General features: G+C 43.9%; 1 protein-coding gene across 1 annotated transcript in view; it reads right to left on the bottom strand.

The window, feature by feature from the left end:
* The window catches only part of fat4 (FAT atypical cadherin 4), a gene marked incomplete at its 5' end in the record, with an annotated part of 147,436 nt that overhangs the window by 15,730 nt on the left and 109,206 nt on the right, over positions 1 to 22,500 (bottom strand). Inside the window, 5 exons of the mRNA XM_079839361.1 lie at positions 3,223 to 3,530; positions 3,797 to 3,901; positions 5,130 to 9,485; positions 9,565 to 9,815; positions 12,572 to 12,752. Coding sequence (XP_079695487.1) covers positions 3,223 to 3,530; positions 3,797 to 3,901; positions 5,130 to 9,485; positions 9,565 to 9,815; positions 12,572 to 12,752 — 5,201 coding nt within the window. The remainder of the gene's footprint in view (positions 1 to 3,222; positions 3,531 to 3,796; positions 3,902 to 5,129; positions 9,486 to 9,564; positions 9,816 to 12,571; positions 12,753 to 22,500) is intronic.

Raw genomic sequence — 22,500 nt, 5'->3', positions numbered from 1 at the left:
CTGGTGCATCAGCTTCATTTTACTGTATTCGACTTCTATTTCAACATCATGTGATAACAGTGTCGGAAGTAACATTCACATGTATGTCTAAATCAACCTAAACCCATGTTGGAATGTATTTGTGCAATAGAGTACATAAATAAATCTGTGTATTTGTTGAGTTAATTATACTGTGTTCATGTATTTGTGTATTGGAACGGTTTTATCCGTTTAATACTATTTCATGAACCAGTGAAGCTCCTCGGATGAAACTGTCCTAATACTCCAGGATAAAAACGACACCCAGATGCTGGTAAATAAATTACCGCAAGACATTCTACAGTGATCTGTCCTGTCCTGTCTGTGCTTTATGAGTCCCAGGAAGAAATCTGGGAGAAAAACATCTCCGAGGCGCAGCAGCGAGTACAAAGGCGTGACATCATACAACAGCACAACCTCAACGTTCAGATAATACTGACACTTCACTTCCGCTATGGAGGAATTTCAGCCTATAAAAAGAAAATCCTGCAGTAACAATGGAAACAAGTGGTGTTTGTGTGCCGGAGCTCCGCTAAACGCTGATACAGACGACTTCCTGCGCGGCTCGAGAGTCTGGGCATCGCATTAATGCCTCCCTGCACTTCAAAAAGACTAAACCAGACCACAACGCGCTCCCTTTTCCAGGAGTCATATGTTGCAGCAAACAGAGGAAACGGTTGCATTTAAAAATGAGCATCAAAAGCACTTTAACTGTGATAACTCTGGGCAGCAAATCCAGTGCACGATTGAGAGTCTGAAAGTCTGAAACTGGACCCAGAGCATTCTCAGAGTCTGTGCATTTAAATATATTTGGCTGCTTTTGTGGAGGGTGTTTGGAAACACGTGCAGCGTGTGGGTGTGCGAGCAGATTTCTAATTTGCTATTTATAATCCATCAAACTTCTATGTTGCGACATACAAACGAGAATCAAGTGAAGAGCAAAAACGTGGCTGTAGGCCAGCTCTCGATAAACTCCGACTCTCCTGTAAACAGAAAAACCATGAGCTTGAGGCGGCGTGCCAGAATCCAACGCATCTGGCTGTGGGGTAAACTAGGACATCTTAACTAAACAAAAGTACCCTTGACTGTCAGAGTTCGGCTCTCTCCACGGGGGAAAACAAGGGGCCATGTATGACTTTAACATCTGCTCAAGCTCACGTCTAGAAAGAAAAGAAAGAAAAAGGAAAACGGCCCTACAGAACCACCGAAGTGACCCACATCCGCTTCTCAAAACACACAGATCAGGTTCTCTTTATTGCACCGTAGGGGCTGGGTTCTCATGACACACGGCCTTCAGTGAGGCCCACTACATTTTCAGCCTATTTTTCAGGGAACATTGGTTGGATCACACAACGGTGAGGCGTTGCAGTATTTACAGACAGCTGTGATCTGACTGTGATCAAAGAGTTTAGAATATCTTAGATGGATAAAACTCAAGCCAAAATATCAAGAAGCCTTAATAAAGCGACTGAACCAAAACACTTTAGTTTCCAGCAAACCTGTGAAATCACAGAGTACAAATATAGCTGCGAGCAGCCATTAACAGGCCTAAGAAGCCAATAAGACATGCCAACATGGCTGGGAGTGTCAGACCAACTGCAACAATGAGCAATTAAAGGCATTTTAAGATGATTTTAAGCAAAATGGCTGAAAAATCTAATAAACAGGCACTAATAATATGATTTTATGGTTTATCACTTTTGACCAATAGGTGGCGCAATTATGAAATTTATGTGGTGTGGTCAGAGTGAGGTGACAATGACACAAAAACTTTGCCTAAGTATTGCAGAGATACAGCCTCAAGAGTCATTTTGGCATCATAACTCAACTTCATCGCTGCGGTATATGAAAACGGTTTAGTCTTTTTAATTTGTAACTTTTTGCTGTCATGGTCTGAAGATGTTACGATTCGATTTTGGTGAAAATCAGACAAAGGGTCTAGGAGGAGTTTGAAAAAGTAGGTTTGCAAAGGAAATTAAAATGGCGAACAGGACGTTTGTCCAAATATGCTAAAATTGGGATCTATGTTCTTGGCATGAACCAAGGAATCGATTAAAACCAGTTTTATGACAATAATCAAATTGAATCAACAGTTATTAGCATCTTTTGAAAGTCCATTATAACTTTTGTCCACAAGATGGCAACACATGCCAAGTTTCGTAATTATACGCCAATGCGTTCATAAAATATAGCACTTTATGACAAAATTCAAAATGGCCGACGCCAAAAATGGTTGATATGGTAAAACTGGGTACGGTATAGTATTGCTTGGCGTGATGCCCCGAATCTAAAGAGACCAGTTTTGTGATTTTTGGCTAAAGCATTCTGAAGTTATAATTAAAAATATCCATGTATCTCTGGACCACTAGGTGGAGATATAGCCTGACTTTCGTTTTTATGGGCACTTTTATCAAAATCATTTGCAAGTTATTCGAGAACAGTTTGACTAATCGTCTTGAATCTAATATCGTTTTGTCAGCATAGTCTGAAGATGATCTGGTTCAATTTTCGTGAAAATTGGAGCAACGGCCTAGGAGGAGTTTGAAAAAGTATTTTTTTCAGAAAATTCTAAATGGCGGGAAAATGTTCATGATGGAAAATGACAACATAGGGTGCAATCGAATTTTGTTTCTAACCCTTATGGTTCAAAAGTTATTCGCATAAACATGAGTGCAACTTTGGAGAGGTGGTGGCGCTAGAGGGATTGATTTAGAGACTTAAAATTTGCTATGGTGACAGATCCGACTGTCCTCTATGAGTGTGCCAAATTTCACAACTTTCCCGCAAGCGGTTCTATGGGCTGCCACAGACTCCAAGACAGAAGAAGAGTAATAATAAAAATAGGAAAGCTAACAATTTCAATAGGGGCTTTCACACCTTCGGTGCTTGGCCCCTAATTCAGGAACTTCCCCACCCAGATAGGGGCAAGCAACCTTCGAAACATTGTTAAAGCAATGTTAATGTGTCAGTGTTAACTGCATTGAATCAACATCACGTTTGCACTCGCAATTAATGTTGAAATTTTTTTGAAATTTCATCCAAAAATCAATGGTAATGGCATTGAATCAATGTTGCAAGATCTAGATCTCAGCAGAAGTTCTTTTTTGAGAATTAACAGAGGTCGATGTTTAGATGTCGATGTTTTATTGAAAATGTTTCGATGGTGGCTTGCTATCTGGGTTCAGACATACAGAAAGGACTCACCATTCCTGCCCTCCTGGCGATGACCGTGTGGAATTGGCCGTCTGAGACCCTGATGGTCGTCATGAGCTTATACGTGCCGCTCCCCAAGTTAAACGAGAACCTCATTCTGCCTTCAAAGATCTCAAGGGCCAAGAACTCCGCCTTGTCGCCGGTCTGGTTGTCGTGATTGTACATGAGCAAGGCGTTTTCCTTCAACGTGGCAAACTTAATGTAGATGTAGTTGTTGTTGGGGTCGAGGCTGGGGAACTCCATGTAAGAGAGCTCCCCAAATCCATAACTGTTCAGTTCACAGTGCTTTCCAAACACACCTGCGGAGAGAGAGTGATTTACTGTCTGTCTGCGGCGAAGGAATTTCTTGCAGTGAAAAATTCATGGCAACCCATGACATTCATGGTACAACACAGAAAAAATAAGGTTGAGCATTTGCCGTATGTGTCAACTGACAAATTCACACTGCAATTCATTTTCTGTAATCTACAACACATTTGTTTCAGTCTCACACACACACAGTTCAGAATTAATAGCAGCATTTGTAGGACCATGAGCTAGTCCTGGGGCTGAAATAATGACTTACCAAAAGGACAGTGACAGTAATAGCCTTCCACTCGGTTCTGGCAGGAGCCCCCATTAAAACAGGGGTTACACTCACAGTAATTGATGATGGAGTCACAGGCTTTCCCTGAATTCATGAAACAACACCAATGAAAACAATGAGGTGAGCATGACACACGAAAATGGCTGTTCTCACATGGGGCTCCCAGAACCCCCTGTGTTTTTTTTCTCTCTCTCTCACATCTCTGGTGCACTTTATCTTCCTAATACAAACAGTTTGAATTCTTACACCTTGTAAATGGATCCACATTTCTAAGAAAGAGAGGCTGAAGGTATAAGCTGTGCATGTATACATCATTCTGGGAGACCCATAAAAAAGGTGCTGATATAAAACACACACGAATACGCTGAGGACTATGACAACAACAGGATGGCTGGACACACAAATGATCAAGCATATACTTAAGTTGAGATCTTTCCTTCTCTCCGAATGTGGTGCTATAAAACAAATGGCACGAAGAACGAAAACTCCTTCACCACTTGCAAAACAGGAAATGTGGGGTTCAGCTGGAGTGCATGCACACTACTGTAAGTCAATAGGTGTAATTCTCTAGCAGACCCATTTATCTGGGGCCTCTGATGTGAATGCACTGCAGTCATTTGTTATGATCAGAATAAAAAAAGAATCATAATGACTCAGAGCCTGAAAAAAAACCTCTGTTACGGCTCCATTTAGAAAACAATGTCCAAAAGCTACAGCCAACACCTGCCCAAACAGAGCTGATTCAAAGTCAACCATCACAGTCATAGAGCCATATTCACATACATAAACTGATTTTACAGTCCCTCCAATCATGTAAACATTGAGTATTTAAAAAAACGGACATGGCTCAAGTTAGCTAACCGTTTCCTTAACAACGTGGGAGATACTACATTCATATTTTTTCAAGTGATCTGCAGATTTGTTTCTATGACGTCCTTTTTTTTTTTTCCAAAGCCAGATGCTCCTTAAACTCTTTAAAGTAACCAAAACTGCATTGCACAGGTGAAATCTGAAGGCGGTTTACAGGCATATCCTTATTAGGGTGAGAATTTGATCATCTCCTTTCATTAAAGTAAACATGACAAGTTGATCTGCATCATAGCTGATACCTCCCAGTCTGTGACCCTAATAGCAAACTGCTTTTGGCAAAGGCCACTGTATGCTTGGGTTATAACACCCCTCCAATTACTTAGAAGCAAATATTTTTCTTGGCCTAAAATGTTAACAAACTTGTGTGCAAGCTGCCTGTATGCGCCTTGCCTAACATCTGTGGTTGTGTTAGTGGTAAAGTGCAAATGATGAAAGACTGTACCTGCAAATCCAGATTTGCACAGGCAGTTAAAGCCCCCAGGGTAATTCTGGCATAGTGCCCCATTCTGGCAGGGGTTCGAAAGGCACTCGTTGACGTCCCTCTCACAAGCCATCCCAGTGAAACCCTCTGGACAGGAGCAAGAGAATCCCCCCACCAAGTTGTGGCAAGTTCCACCATTGTGGCAAGGTGTTGGCTGGCACTCATCAATGTCCATCTCGCAGAGGGCACCAGCATATCCAGGCCGGCAGTTACAGGCGTACGGCTGTAGGGGGCGATTGGACACAAGAATGATCGGGATGCTCTCTTCAGTCTTCATGTCCGGTGCAACACCCAGCCGCCTCTTACAACTGCCCCCGTTTTGACACGGATTGTGGGAGCAGGGATCATGGTCCACGGAGTCGATCTTAACTCCACTTTGTCTGTGCAGAATTTCCTTGATGCTCTGGAAGAAAGTGGCCACTCCACTTGGATTGACATACTGCCCGTGTCCACGCTTGACCGCTGCCATCAAGAAAGTGCTGTTTTTGAGTTCAAACACGCCATAAATCTGCACTCCGGTGCCTAAACCGGCTAGCTGTGAATTGGCGATACGCAGGAAACTGAGGTAGTGATTGGCGAGGAAGTAGCTGGCGCTTTGGGAGATTACACGTATCAGGATGCTGTTGTCCACAGTGGCATTATTGAATCCAATGAAGAGGACACGCACATGGCTGTTGACGGCTTTGTGGACGCCATCGCTGCTGCGCACCGATAAATCAAAGGTGCCATCTGTGGAGCGACTGTTTGAGCTGAGGTCACAGGTACCTGTGGGAATGCTGAAGAGGGCAGCCGCTGGTGGAGTCAGAGAACACTGGAACGTGTCTTGTATATCTGGATCTTGTGGCTTCACCACCCCCAGTGATCCCCCAGGGAACATGTTTCCAAAATAATGGACGTAGATCTCTACAGAGCGAGACTCGGAGGGATTATCATTCTGATCATTGACTTTGATGTGGACAGTTCCGGTTGAGGACATCTGAGGAATACCAGAATCTTTGATAATCACAGAGAGGTAGAAATCACTTATCTGCTCTCTGTCTATCTCCCTGCTGGTGGACAGCTCTCCAGTATGACTGAGGGTGAAGTAGCTGGATGCTGCTCCAGTGCTGCCAAGGCTGTAGGAGAACGGGCCTTGATTTGGAGCAAGATCTGGATCACTTGAACTGAGCTTCATCACGGGGGTTCCTGCCCTCTGGTTCTCCATCACCTCCCCACTTGTAGTGACCAAAGTCGGTCCATTATCATTTATGTCCTCCAGGGTCACGATTAAAATGGCACTTCCGGTGGCAGCTGGAGAACCCGAGTCTACTGCTAGGATGGTGAGGTTGTACACTGGGATGGTTTCCCGGTCCAGTTCGGATGCCACAGACACCTGTCCTGTCTGAGGATTGATGGTGAAAGTACTTCTTTCATAGTTGGCAGCAATGGCATAGGTGAATCTGCTCCAACTAGGGACAGAATCTGAATCCTCAGCACTGACGAATGTAACCAGACCTCCAGGAGACAGTCCCTCATTAACCTGAACATCATAGAGTTCCTGGGTAAATACTGGAGGATCATTGGCATCTAGAACTGTAATGTTCACAAGCACCTCATCAATATCCGCCCCTCTTATGCCTCCTGCGTTCTTAGCTAAGACTTTGAGGGAAATCTTTTCTTCTTTTTCACGATCAAGTGGTCCTGAGACATAGATCTGACCTGTCTTTTTATTAATGCTAAAACCCCTTTTTCTGCTTCTGCCAAAAATCAAGTAGTACACTACACCGTCTTCTCCCAAGTCTCTATCGCTAGCGAACACCTCCCCAATGACCGTGCCTTTAGGTGCCGCCTCGGAGACCTCAAAGTAGTATTGCTTTGATACAAAACGAGGGACGTACTCATTAGCACCTTTCAGCTGAATGTTAACATATGCGAAGCTGCATCGTTCTTCATCTGGAACGTTAAAGGCTTTGACAGTCAGGTGATACACCTGTTTAGCTTCATAGTCCAGGAAGCCTTGTGTGGTGATGATTCCTGTGTTGGGGTCAATTATGAATAAGTCGCTGTCTGATGACTGAATGACGTACGCCATCAAGGCATTTGGCCCAGAGTCTTTATCCGTCGCATTCATTTTTACAACAGTAGTGCCACTGGGGACATTCTCCTGCACGACTGGGAAGTACTCAACAGGGTCGAACACAGGAGGGTTATCATTTATATCAGTAACATGGATGTTAACTGTAACATAGCTTGTCTTGGCAATCCACCCTCCATCTGTTGCAGAAATTCTGATTTCATGCTTCTGTTTTGTCTCATAATCCAGTGGCATTGCTAGGGATAAAACACCCGTTTGACTGTGAACTGAAAACAAGCCATCGTCATTGCCTGAGGAGATGCTGTACGTAATTAGGCCATTCATTTGCTTGTCCTTGTCCTTATCTCGTGCTGATAGGGTGCGGATGGCTGTGCCGACAGCCAGACCTTCAGACACAGTGACTGTTACTTGGTTCTGTGAAAACTCTGGAGTGTGATGGTTCTCTTCTGTAACAGCTATTCTGACCGTTGTCCTAGCGGACAGAGGAGGGTTCCCTTTGTCACTTGCTGTTATTTCCAGCAGGTAAACTTTATTAGTGTCTGCAGTGAGTGAGGACGCTACTGTAACTGATCCAGTTTGTTTATCCAGGCGAAACTTATTGGAACTGTTGCCTCCAGACACTAAATACTCGATTTCAGAGTTCAGGCCAAAGTCCTTCTGATCATGGGCTGTGACTTTGAGGAGTCTGGTGCCGACTTTTACACTTTTAGTGACAGGAGTAAAGTAAAAAGAAGATTCAAACATGGGTGGGTTATCATTGCTGTCAACAACATTTATGATAACTGTGGTTTCGCTCATGAGCGGCTTGATGCCTCTGTCTGAAGCGGTGACGATGAAACTATGCCGGTTTACGTTGACGTTACTGTGGCCACTTGAGTTTTGATACCTTAGCTGCTGTTTAATGAAGATCTCACCAGAGCTGGAGTTGATTCGGAAGTACTCCGTTTGAGATCTGATGAAGTAAAATATTTTACCGTTGAATCCCTCGTCAGGATCTGTGGCAGAGACTTGAGTCACAACGGATCCAATCTCGGTCAGCTCAGGATAGTCTAGGTAATATGACGGCTTGCTAAATCTTGGAGCATTATCATTCACATCTGTCACAAATATTGTGACGTCTGTGCTAACCGCCCATCCTGAATCATGTGCTGTGACTTTGGCAATGTAGTGGTCTGTGTCCTCTCTGTTCAGAGGTCTACTGATAGTGATGTCTCCTGTGCTGGGGTGGATGATGAAGGGAATACTTGCGTCGCTGATGGAGTATCGACTTATAGCGTTAGCTCCTGCGTCCTCATCGGTGGTGGTTACTCGGGTCACAGTGAAGCCCACTGGTGCATTTTCAGGTACAGTGGCACTGAAGATTTTGGAAAACCTGGGAGCATTATCATTAACGTCCAGCACACTGATCAAGACTTTGACTGCCGTGCTTTTCGGAGGGTTACCTCTATCCGTCGCCTTCACCCTCAAAGAATACTGAGCGACCTTCTCTCGATCCAGTGGTCGTGTTGTGCGGATTTCACCGGTTGCCCGGTTGATGCTGAAGCTGTTTTCTTTGTTGCCATCAATGATGGCAAATTCCAGTTGCCCGTTTGGTCCGCTGTCCTGGTCGAATGCAGAGACTATGAGCACACGTTGAGGAGCGAGGCTTTCTAAAATCTCAGCGTGGAACGGCTCTTGCTTGAAAACAGGATGGTTGTCATTAACGTCCAGCACTGCGATCTCTACTTTCTCGTAGGCCGAATAAGGAGGAAAGCCTTGGTCTCGGGCCTCTATCCATAAGACGTAGTTCTCAATATTCTCATAGTCCAGAGGATTTTTGATAGACAGCTCTCCGGAAAGTTGATCTATGTGGAAGGCATTGTCTAGGTTTCCACTTGCAATGTAGTACGACAAAGGACCTGCCCTGGGTGATGAGCCGGTCACCTTAGTTACAACTGTGTTTGTGGGTTGGTTTTCTGGGAAGGTGAAGGATTTCTCCTTGAGTCTAATATGGGGAAAGTCTCCTCCAGTAACGAAGCGAACAGTAACTGTCGTGCTGTCGGTTTTGGGGTTGGTGCCTCCATCTTTTACATGGACTGTGAAGGTGACCTCTGAGCTTCCTGTGAGTTTTTCATTGGCAGTGATTGCACCTCTGATCGGGTCTATCTTGAACTTTTCCGAATTGCGTCCGGTGAGCGAATAGTGAAGTTGAGCATTTGAGCCAAAATCTTCATCTGTTACTGTGACCGCGAAGACCAGTGAGCCTGCCAACAACAGAACAGAAGTGATTAAATGGTGATCAAAACTCACTGAAACCATGAACTCATGCAACAGAACACGCACCTGTAGAAGTAGAAGCAGGTATGTGGGTGACATATGGATGATGGTGGAACCGTGGAGGGTTATCGTTGATGTCGGCCACCACCACGGACACTGTGGCAGAGCTGGATAGAGGTGTGGGCTGTCCACCATCCGATGCCACCACCAGCAGCTGGTAACTCGCCCGCGACTCCCGATCCAGCAGTGAGCTGGTGATGATCAAGCCTGTGGACGGGTTAATGGAGAACTGACCGTCTCCACCACTGAGGCTGTAACTGTAAATCACAAACACAACAGATTCAATAAATGCACGGAGACCAAACCATGCTATTTGCCAACTACCCACATATTAAGAGATTTGAACCAGTTCTCGAATCTGATTGGCCGAGAGTCGTGTGATATTCTCCCAGTAACAGCACTCTCTCCGTTTCCTTCGGGAGTTTGCTTCTGGCTCTTACTGTATGTAGATAGTGGTTTAACATGAGATTATTTATTTGGGGTATATCAAACTGGCAATCTTTGTTCTTATTAATCTATTACTTGTTCCAGAGCAAACCGATTTGGGTTAAGGGGGAAATTAAGGCTGTTTATCTTAAATCCTGTAGGGCATGCTTGAGCGCTTATTTTGTACGTTTGACTGAATTGTTTGCATGTGTTTGTTTCCTATTGTCTTTTATAATGGCTTTTGTTGTTAATTTAAATATTATTGTTCAACACATTATTTTATATAAATAATTTGGCGTATTTGGTATTGAGAAAGGGTCCGTTATGCTGCGTTCACACTAAACGCGAATAGAGCGTCAGGAGCGAGTGAGTTCCATGTTAAGTCAATGGAAAGACGCGTTGACGTGCGTCTGGAGGTCCTGCGCAGCGATGGACGCGATTCGACCGCAAGTGATTTTATTTTTGTGCATTCGCACGTTTGAAGTGAATTCGCGTCTGACGCCCGAGTTGAAATATCTGAACGTCTATTTGCGCCGCGTTAACCAATCAGGAGCCTGCTCGCTGCTGTCACGTGGTGAAGTGACGTGATGAGACACCCTGCATAATTTAAAAATACGCGCTTTATACACGCATCCAATTCACCGTGGATGCACGAATGGATTCAAAATGTTCAAGCGTCCAACTAGACATGATTTTGATGCTCTTTTCACGTTTGGTGTGAACACAGCATAAGTGATTGAAATAGTCGACTTCAGTGACGTTACATTATTACACCACTAGATGGCGGCAAACATGGTCTTTATGAGTGAGTGGTTGTAAACAAGGAAGTTATTTTAGCGCTGTCAATCTTTTAAAAGGACAAAGATATCGCTTTCCTCAGCGGATATTCAAACAGATTTTTTTATAATGGATATTATGGACATGGACCTGAAGAATGAATGCTATATCAGATGCAGGTAATACACTCGTTTAGTCGATCTCTCTCTCATAATACTCTACATAAGTCAATAATCTTCAATGAAGCGACTCAACGCTCCTTCGTTACTCGTTCTAAACATAGACTGTAAAAAAAATATGGGCGTAGTGTCCGTGATGTCACTCATAGGATCTGAAGAGCAGTTCTGAAGCGTAAAGTCGGGTCGAGCTGGCCGTTTTCCAACAGAAAATGGGCAAAGAGGCGGGACGTGGGCGGAGCTGAGGTGACGACTAACAGACAGCAGACAAACGGCAATCCACCTGTCACTCAAAGTGGCCACGCCCTTAATTATGCAGAACTTTAAGGCTTTATATAATGTAAACGAATGAGTTATAAAAACATTCCCCCCCTCACAGTCGTCATGAAGGGCAACATTAGCCGTACAGACCAAAAGCACAGTTTGTCCCAGACTGTAAACATGTGTTCTTCTGCTGTAAAGTTGGGCATTTTAACATGAGCTCAATGAGATTCTGCTCCTTCTGGAGTCTCTAGTGGCCAATCCATGAACTGCAGTTTAAGTCACTTCCGTATCGGCTTCAGGAGAAACTGCGGGAGGACGTGAAGTTTCTGAATTAGTAACGGAGGCTTGAGATGGGAATCCGTGGCGGAAGGAAGTTCTGCACAAAATAGGGTTTTTAAAGGGTTTGTTTATTTACTCCCTTGTGCCATCGAACTGTTGTATCACACTTGTAGCCGTGCGATATGGCTGTATATCAGCGCTCTGTGATTAACTAAGTTCTAATCTGATATACAGCCATATCGCACTTCTACCCGTGTGATATTATTGATATTATGCATTTAGCAGACACTTTTATCCAAGGTTATTTAGTGCTTGTTTTCCCTTGAGATTCAAACCCATGGCCTTGGCATTCCTAGCTACCATTTGAGCTACAAAAAGGATACGTTTTATTGAATATGTTTCTCTGTGTACTGTGTCAGCACCTGTCCCAAGGCAAATTCCTTATAAACAAGCCTTCAGAACTTTATTCTCCAAATATGTTATCCTATGGGTGGTGGGAAGACTCATTCTTTATTCATCTTTTTGTCTCTTTCCTAACTCCCACCGCATGTTCTCTCAGCTAAGCACCAGTGAACCCGCACTGATCAGAAACAGCACATTCGAGTCGTCCCCATGCTGTTTTGAGTTTCAGCGAGGTTCATTTTCGGGGCCTGTGACACAAACTCGTTCTGACAGTAACATGCACACATGGCAACTCCACTGCGCGCTTGTGTCAGTGAGACGGGAATTCCACAAATTACAGAACAAAGTGTGAAAAACAACCCTAGCGAGAAGACAACAACATCATCCACAGTCACGCATCGCCCTCCATCACGCAAGTTCATGAGCGACACATGATCGGTGAGAACTATGATGTTGGATCTGTGAAGTATTAAGAACTGATGTCCTGTTTCCACCCACTGGACTCTGATCTGTCTGTCACAGTCCATTATCATCCTCATTAGCACGTTTTAGGGAAAATGGAACATGCTGCCCCCCCTTGAGCTCACGCAGGGGCACTTTAGAGATAGCGTTGTATGGGAACAAGTGTGTGTGACGTGGCTAAACTTTCGGGGAAACCCAACCATATAGAGACTAAACATTTGAAGTACCTGATCACTCCATTGAGTCCGACGTCCGAGTCCGAGCTGTTGAGCAACAGGACGTCCGTTCCGGTGGGAGCATCTTCGGGAATAGTCGTGTGGAAAGACATCGAGCTGAATGATGGGATATTATCATTCACATCACCAACCAGCACCATCACAGTACCAGAACCGCTTAGGGATGGTGATCCTACAAACACAAAGAGAAAAACATGTTTATCAGGCATAACATTATAAGTAACACTGATGATCTCCTGTTAGTGGGTGGAATACATTAGGCAGCAAGTGAACATTTTGTTCTCAGAGTTGATGTGTTAGAAGCAGGAAAAATGGGCAAGCGTAAGGATTTGAGCGAGTTTGACGAGGGCCAGATTGTGATGGATAGACGACTGGATCAGAGCATCTCCAAAACTGCAGCCACAAAGCACAAATGCTTCAGGAATGGTTTGAGGAGCACAACAACGAGTTTGAGTCCAAATTCCCCAGATCTCAATCCAATCGAGCATCTGTGGGATGAGCTGAACAAACAAGTCCGATCCATGGAGGCTCAACCTCGCAACTTACAGGACTTAACTTATCAGTGCTTAAGAGACTCAAAAAAAGAATTGCTTTCTTTAAAGTGAATTTTGTTTTGTATAAATTGTATCTTAATTTTAATTATTTATTATAACAAATTTTTAGCATGAGACTACATTCAAAAACATAATAAATGGTAAATAGTAAAATAAATGCTCTTCTTAGTCATTTGTGTCTTGTTTCTAGTCTAAATATTTAAACATTCTTAAATCAAGATGAATTTACTAGATAAGTACAATTTTCAACTAAATAAGAAGAGCATTTTTTTATCATTTAAAATATAATAGGCCTTTGATGACTACATTCTAAATAAATGAAGTTTTGTTTTGTGAAAAGTGAAATTTAATGTGTTTATAAGCAACTGAAAAAAACACAAATGTCAAAGCATGTAAAAACTTCTAAAGGGCCCCAAAACAGCTCAGACTCCTAGGGGTTAAAGGATCTGCCATAACACATACCACAGCACACCTTCAGGGGTCTAGTAGAGTCCATGACGGGTCAGCAATATTAGGAAGGTGGTCATAGTGTATATGTGTGTCTATGACTTAATTTCAGAGTCCAAAATGAACTCTCATCAAGTGCCAAATGTGAAAAATTGACGTGGCCTAGTAAATAAATCAGCGTTATGCACCTCTGCTGCAAGGAAAGATTCCCGTACACGTTAAAACTGAGCTTCGTGTCTGTGAAGAAATGCTTAAAGGGTTAGTTCACCCAAAAATGAAAATTCTGTCATTAATTCCTCACCCTCATGTGGTTGGACACCCGTCAGACCTCCGTTCATATTCAGACACAAATGAAGATATTTTAGTGTAAATCTGATGCTGAGAAAGGCTTCAGATAGGCCTCCATTGGCATTCAGTACATTTACACTCACAAGACCCATAAAAGGCACTAAAAACGTCGCTACAAAGTCCATCTCACCACAGTGACTCTACAATAATTTTACGATGCGACGACAATAGTTTTTGTGCGCAAAAAAAAATCAAAATAACACCTTTATCCAACTTGTTCTTGTCTTCTGTGTGTGTCTCCACGACGCATGCGCGAGAATATGAGCAGATCCGGCGTTCGGACACATGACCCAGAAGAGATTTGTTTACGAGCAGAGGAAGACGCGCGTATCTCAGCTGTTGAATTCTACATTGATCGTGCTTTAGGTCTCGGTGTAGTTCTCAAAATGGGGCTAAAGTGGCATTTCATGGATTCCCGAACGCCGGATCTGCTCATATTCTCGCGCATGCGTCGTGGAGACACACACGGAAGACAAGAACAAGTTGGATAAAGGTGTGATTTTGATTTTTTTTTGCGCACAAAAACTATTGTCGTTGCATCGTAAAATTATTGTAGAGTCACTGTGGTGAGATGGACTTTGTAACGACGTTTTTAGTGCCTTTTATGGGTCTTGTGAGTGTAAATGTACTGAATGCCAATGGAGGCCAATCTGAAGCCTTTCTCAGCATCAGATTTTTCAGATTTCAGATTTTTTTTGTCCAACGACATGAGGGTGAGTAATTAATGACAGAATTTTAATTTTTGGGTGAACTAACCCTTTAAAAGCAGATCTGAATCTCTGGCTTTGGGCAGGTGTGACCGGTTGAGTTTGGACCCTGCTTAACTCATTAAACACAGATGGTTTGATATTCTAGCAGCGCAGATTAACTCCTCAATCCAAAACATCTCAGTCCAGATCCCGAGCTGAGGCGGCTGCCATCTGTCTGCACTCCTCCTCGCGCTAATCTCCGACTCCAAACTCTCTGGAATGTTTAAATGTTTCTGGAGCGTTGCAGGGGGCGGCACGGTTTACAGATGCAATCCTGCTGTTTAAAACAGTGAGGCATACGGCAGAAACACGCCTCGGGGCCCGGGGACCAGAACCCGAGTCTGAGGGGATCCAGCTAAATCAAGAGCAGATGAGGAGAAGCGACTCAAACATCTGCCCCCTCTCTCTGCCATTACAATGAATAAACTCAGCCTCTGATAGCATAAACTGCGCGTACAGTGCGGCAACACACACCGAAAATCCCGCTCGTAAAAAACAGAAAATGGCCGATTGCAGCTGAAACTTTTCCCATCGTCTGCAACCAATCAGAGCGAGCCGTTCCTGGGCTGCTCCAGCCGATTAGTGGAACGAATAACACATGCTAATGAGCTGCTAGCACACGCTCTAATCGCCTCATCCTCACTGCGAAGACAAAGAGATTAGCATGGTGTCAGATTAGCATTTATCTGATGAGCACAAAGAAACGTGTGTGTGTGAGTGTGTGTGTGTGTGTGTTTCTCATTCAGAGACATCCAGAATTGACCCGTGTCTGATGAAGATGCTGAGAGAACGTCTGCTGTCTCACACAGTTTAAGAACAATACAATCCTATTTAAAGCTGCACACACTTACGCACACACACACACATACACGTGTATGCACACACACACTCACGCATTCACACGCACAAACACACACACGCGCATACATACACACGCATGGACACACTTACACACGCACACACACACACACTCACACACGGACGCACACTTACACACGCACACAAACACACACACTTACACACGCACACAAACACACACACACTCACACACGGACGCACACTGACACACACACACGGACGTACACTCACACACACACACGGACGCACACACACACACGGACGCACACTTACACACGCACACAAACACACACACTCACTCACACATGGACGCACACTCACACACGGACGCACACTCAGACACATGCACACTTACACACACACTCACACACAGATGCACATACGCGCACACACACACACACACACACTCGCAAACAAACACACACACACACGCGCGCAAACAAACACGCACACTCGGACACATGCACACACACACACACACACACACACACACAAACACATGCACACACTCACACACACACACGCATACATACACATGCAAACACATACACTCGGACAAATGCACACTTACACACTTGTGTGATGGGTAGGTTTAGGGGCAGTGTGTGTGTGTGTGTGTGTGTGTGTGTGTGTGTGTATACATGTTTTTCTAACCTGGTGGGGACTTCAACCTGACTGTAGACAGACTCATGGGGACTCGTGTCCTAAATTGAGGTCCCCACGGGCACAAAAGCTTATAAATCATTCAGAATGAGTTTTTATGAAAATGTAAAAATGCAGAATGTCTCCTGTGAGGGTTAGGTTTAGGTTTACGGTCAGTGTAAGGGGATAGAAAATATGGTTTGTACAGTATAAAAACCATTACGCCTATGGTGAGTCCCCAGAAGGATAGCGCGTGTGAGTGTGTGTGTGATGGGTAGGTTTAGGGGCAGGGGCAGTGTGTGTGTGTGTGTGTGTGTGTGTGTGTGTGTGTGTGTGTGTGTGTGTGTGTGTGTGTGTGTGTGTGTGTGTGTGTGTGTGTGTGTGATGGGTAGGTTTAGGGGCAGTGCGTGTGTGTGTGTGTGTGTGATGGGTAGGTTTAGGGGCAGTGTGTGTGTGTGTGTGTGTGTGTGTGTGTGTGTGTGTGTGTGTGTGTGTGTGTGTGTGTGTGTGTGTGTGTGTGTGTGTGTGTGTGTGTGTGTGTGTGTGTGTGTGTGTGTGTGTGTGTGTGTGTGTGTGTGTGTGTGTGTGTGTGTGTGATGGGTAGGTTTAGGGTCAGTGTAAGGGGATAGAAAATACGGTTTGTACGGTATAAAAACCATTACGCCTATGGAATGTCCTCACATTTCACAAAAACAAACATGTGTGTGTGTGTGTGTGTGTGTGTGTGTGTGTGTGTGTGTGTGTGTGTGTGTGTGTGTGTGTGTGTGTGTGTGGACTGGTAATCATCACGTTATGGGGACAAAATGTCCCCACAAAGATAGCAATATCCGAAATGCTCATCCTTGTGGGGACATTTTTAGGTCCCCATGAGGAAAACATCTTATAAATCAGACTAAGTGATGTTTTTTGAAAATGTAAAATTGCAGAATGTCTCCTGTGAGGGTTAGGTTTAGGGGCAGTGTAGGGGGATAGAATATACGGTATGTACGGTATAAAAACCATTACGCCTATGGAAAGTCCCCATAAAAGATGAAAACACTACGTGTGTGTGTGTGTGTGTGTGTGTGTGTGTGTGTGTGTGTGTGTGTGTGTGTGTGTGTGTGTGTGTGTGTGTGTGTGTGTGTGTGTGTGTGTGTGTGTGTGTGTGTGTGTGTGTGTGTGTTAGACACGTGTACATGACACATGATGGGTTTATTGATTACTCATATAGATTGTGTTTTGAAGAATCAGCCGCTGACTCAGACACACACACACACACACACACACACACAGACGCAGGTGTGTGTGAGCGTGACAGGTGTCCATTGCTCAGGTGGATTATCAGACGTCTGATCTACTTAATGTGATCCGTTCAGATCTGCACAGGATCTCTCCTCCGTCTCAGCTTTAACACAGAGTGTGACGAGTAAATACAGCAAAGCAACAGATCCAGCCTCAACAGATCCAGCATCAACAGATCCAGCCTCAACAGATCCAGCCTCAACAGATCCAGCATCAACAGATCCAGCATCAACAGATCCAGCATCAACAGATCCAGCCTCAACAGATCCAGCCTCAACAGATCCAGCCTCAACAGATCCAGCCTCAACAGATCCAGCCTCAACAGATCCAGCATTAACAGATCCAGCATCAACAGATCCAGCATTAACAGATCCAGCCTCAACAGATCCAGCATTAACAGATCCAGCCTCAACAGATCCAGCATTAACAGATCCAGCATCAACAGATCCAGCATTAACAGATCCAGCCTCAACAGATCCAGCATTAACAGATCCAGCCTCAACAGATCCAGCATTAACAGATCCAGCCTCAACAGATCCAGCATTAACAGATCCAGCCTCAACAGATCCAGCATCAACAGATCCAGCATCAACAGATCCAGCATTAACAGATCCAGCCTCAACAGATCCAGCATCAACAGATCCAGCCTCAACAGATCCAGCATCAACAGATCCAGCCTCAACAGATCCAGCCTCAACAGATCCAGCATCAACAGATCCAGCCTCAACAGATCCAGCCTCAACAGATCCAGCCTCAACAGATCCAGCCTCAACAGATCCAGCCTCAACAGATCCAGCCTCAACAGATCCAGCCTCAACAGATCCAGCATCAACAGATCCAGCATCAACAGATCCAGCATCAACTCTCAGTCTGTAAAAATAGGCCCTAATATTAAAAATAAAGAGTTTTCTGTATTGCTGTTCCACAGGTGTTTTACCTGTATTTTGAGTAATGCATTACATTATGTGTTAGCAGTAGAATATACATTAGGGTTTAAAACCTACTGGTAATCAGTTTTAAATGTCATAAAATACACTGATCAGGCATAATATTATAAAAATGGGTCAGGAATGCTTTGAGGAGCACAACAACGAGTTTGAGTCCAAATTCCCCAGATCTCAATCCAATCGAGCATCTGTGGGATGAGCTGAACAAACAAGTCCGATCCATGGAGGACCCGCCTCGCAACTTACAGGACTTAAAGGATCTGCTGCTAACATCTTGGTGCCAGATACCACAGCACACCTTCAGGGGTCTAGACGGGTCAGCAACACAATATTAGGTCATAATGTTATGCCTGATCGGTGTATATGATTGCATAATTCAAATATGAAATGTTTAGTAACGTTTATCTTTCACACTAAAAACTAAAAGCGTTTGAATTCACACTGGTCTTCAGTGAACATTAAGCCCCGCCCTCTTTCGTCTTCAGTGAACATTAAGCCCCGCCTTCTTTCGTCTTCAGTGAACATTAAGCCCCGCCTTCTTTCGTCTTCAGTGAACATTAAGCCCCGCCTTCTTTCGTCTTCAGTGAACATTAAGCCCAACCCTCTTTCGTCTTCAGTGAACATTAAGCCCCGCCTTCTTTCGTCTTCAGTGAACATTAAGCCCCGCCTTCTTTCGTCTTCAGTGAACATTAAGCCCCGCCCTCTTTCGTCTTCAGTGAACATTAAGCCCCGCCTTCTTTCGTCTTCAGTGAACATTAAGCCCAACCCTCTTTCGTCTTCAGTGAACATTAAGCCCCGCCTTCTTTCGTATTCAATGAACATTAAGCCCCGCCTTCTTTCGTCTTCATTGCACATTAAGCCCCGCCTTCTTTCGTCTTCAGTGAACATTAAGCCCAACCCTCTTTCGTCTTCAGTGAACATTAAGCCCCGCCTTCTTTCGTCTTCAGTGAACATTAAGCCCAACCCTCTTTCGTCTTCAGTGAACATTAAGCCCCGCCTTCTTTCGTCTTCAGTGAACATTAAGCCCCGCCTTCTTTCGTCTTCAGTGAACATTAAGCCCCGCCCTCTTTCGTCTTCAGTGAACATTAAGCCCCGCCTTCTTTCGTCTTCAGTGAACATTAAGCCCAACCCTCTTTTGTCTTCAGTGAACATTAAGCCCAACCCTCTTTCGTCTTCAGTGAACATTAAGCCCCGCCTTCTTTCGTATTCAATGAACATTAAGCCCCGCCTTCTTTCGTATTCAATGAACATTAAGCCCCGCCTTCTTTCGTCTTCATTGCACATTAAGCCCCGCCTTCTTTCGTCTTCAGTGAACATTAAGCCCCGCCCTCTTTCGTCTTCAGTGAACATTAAGCCCCGCCTTCTTTCGTCTTCAGTGAACATTAAGCCCCGCCTTCTTTCGTCTTCAGTGAACATTAAGCCCCGCCCTCTTTCGGCTTCAGTGAACATTAAGCCCCGCCTTCTTTCGTATTCAATGAACATTAAGCCCCGCCTTCTTTCGTCTTCAGTGAACATTAAGCCCCGCCCTCTTTCGTCTTCAGTGAACATTAAGCCCCGCCCTCTTTTGTATTCAGTGAACATTAAGCCCCGCCTTCTTTCGTCTTCAGTGAACATTAAGCCCAACCCTCTTTCATCTTCAGTGAACATTAAGCCCCGCCTTCTGTGATCTGATTGGCCACCATTTTGACATTGACGAGCGCTGAGGCAGAACAGAAAGATCAAGATGTAACTTTTTAAAATGTCTGCCATCCTAAACATCAAACAGAGCAGAGCAATTTGGCCATTTACAATTATTGGGTTAAAATTATTTAACATTTAAATAATGTTTAATTATTTAAACGTTATAAATAATGTTTTTCTGCTAATGTTTTGAGAACTTTATTAAAGAGCATATAACTTTGACAAACGTTCTATAAACGTTACAGGAAGAACATTCAGAGAACGTTCCCTGTGAGCTGGAATGATGCCTTGAACTATTTATTAAAACAAAGATAATATTTCATATTTTGTGGTCCTAAAAGTTTATTCCCAGCGTTTCTACACGAGAACGGCACAGCAACTCGCTTCCGTTTGATCATAGTTTTATTAATATTCTGAAACTTATTTTATTTAATTTTGTAGTAATTGCATAGAGTTCGGTTTCATTTGTGTTTATTTCAGATTATTGCCATGGCAACAGTTTCGTTTAAGCTTTTGAACTAGTATTTCTATCTGACGTCAGGTTTATTGGAGTGAACAGAGCTGATTTAATAGCTGTAGTTTTGCGAAACATGAGCACTTCCTCCGCATAGTTTCAGCACCTGCTCCTGTTCTCCAGGATTCTGCTGGACCAGATCCAGGCGCTTCCACTTTGACTACAGGAAGTGACATCATTACCTGTTTATGAGCATGACATTGGGTTTGAAGGAGACCTGCACATGAACCACAGCTCGACACACACACACACACACACACACACACACTCACAAGCATTTTGAAAAGTGAGGACATGGGGAACGTCCTCATATTTCACCTCTTTTTGTAATACCTATGACATTATACACATTTGTGTCCTGATATTTCACAAAACACACACACACACACACACACACACACACACACACACACACACACACACACACACACACACACACACACACACACACACACACACACACACACACACACACACTCCCACACACATGATCTGCTGTAGTTGTGACTCATGAGCAGATGTGTTTGTGTGTGTATATTTGGCTCAGATCATCAATTTCTGTATTTCTATTGATTTCTGTCAGATTTACTGCAGTTGCCGGAAAACTGACGAATCCAATTAAACACAGGACAGACTCTCATCAACCTCATCAACCTCATCAATCTCATCAACCTCATCAACCTCATCAACCTCATCAATCTCATCAACCTCATCAACCTCATCAACCTCATCAACCTCATCAACCTCATCAACCTCATCAACCTCATCAATCTCATCAACCTCATCAACCTCATCAACCTCATCAATCTCATCAACCTCATCAATCTCATCAACCTCATCAACCTCATCAACCTCATCAACCTCATCAACCTCATCAACCTCATCAATCTCATCAACCTCATCAACCTCATCAACCTCATCAACCTCATCAATCTCATCAACCTCATCAACCTCATCAATCTCATCAACCTCATCAACCTCATCAACCTCATCAACCTCATCAATCTCATCAACCTCATCAACCTCATCAACCTCATCAACCTCATCAACCTCATCAATCTCATCAACCTCATCAACCTCATCAACCTCATCAACCTCATCAACCTCATCAATCTCATCAACCTCATCAACCTCATCAACCTCATCAACCTCATCAACCTCATCAATCTCATCAACCTCATCAACCTCATCAACCTCATCAATCTCATCAACCTCATCAACCTCATCAACCTCATCAATCTCATCAACCTCATCAATCTCATCAACCTCATCAACCTCATCAACCTCATCAACCTCATCAACCTCATCAACCTCATCAACCTCATCAATCTCATCAACCTCATCAACCTCATCAACCTCATCAATCTCATCAACCTCATCAACCTCATCAACCTCATCAACCTCATCAACCTCATCAACCTCATCAACCTCATCAATCTCATCAACCTCATCAACCTCATCAACCTCATCAACCTCATCAACCTCATCAATCTCATCAACCTCATCAACCTCATCAACCTCATCAACCTCATCAACCTCATCAATCTCATCAACCTCATCAACCTCATCAACCTCATCAACCTCATCAACCTCATCAATCTCATCAACCTCATCAACCTCATCAACCTCATCAATCTCATCAACCTCATCAATCTCATCAACCTCATCAACCTCATCAACCTCATCAACCTCATCAATCTCATCAACCTCATCAACCTCATCAATCTCATCAACCTCATCAACCTCATCAACCTCATCAACCTCATCAACCTCATCAATCTCATCAACCTCATCAACCTCATCAACCTCATCAACCTCATCAATCTCATCAACCTCATCAACCTCATCAACCTCATCAACCTCATCAACCTCATCAACCTCATCAACCTCATCAATCTCA

This window comes from Gobio gobio (genome assembly GCF_949357685.1).
Source record: "Gobio gobio genome assembly, chromosome: 16".
NCBI classification, from domain to species: Eukaryota; Metazoa; Chordata; class Actinopteri; order Cypriniformes; family Gobionidae; genus Gobio; species Gobio gobio.
The sequence above is the reverse complement of the archived record's forward strand: the minus strand, read 5'-3'. Positions and strand labels throughout refer to the sequence as shown.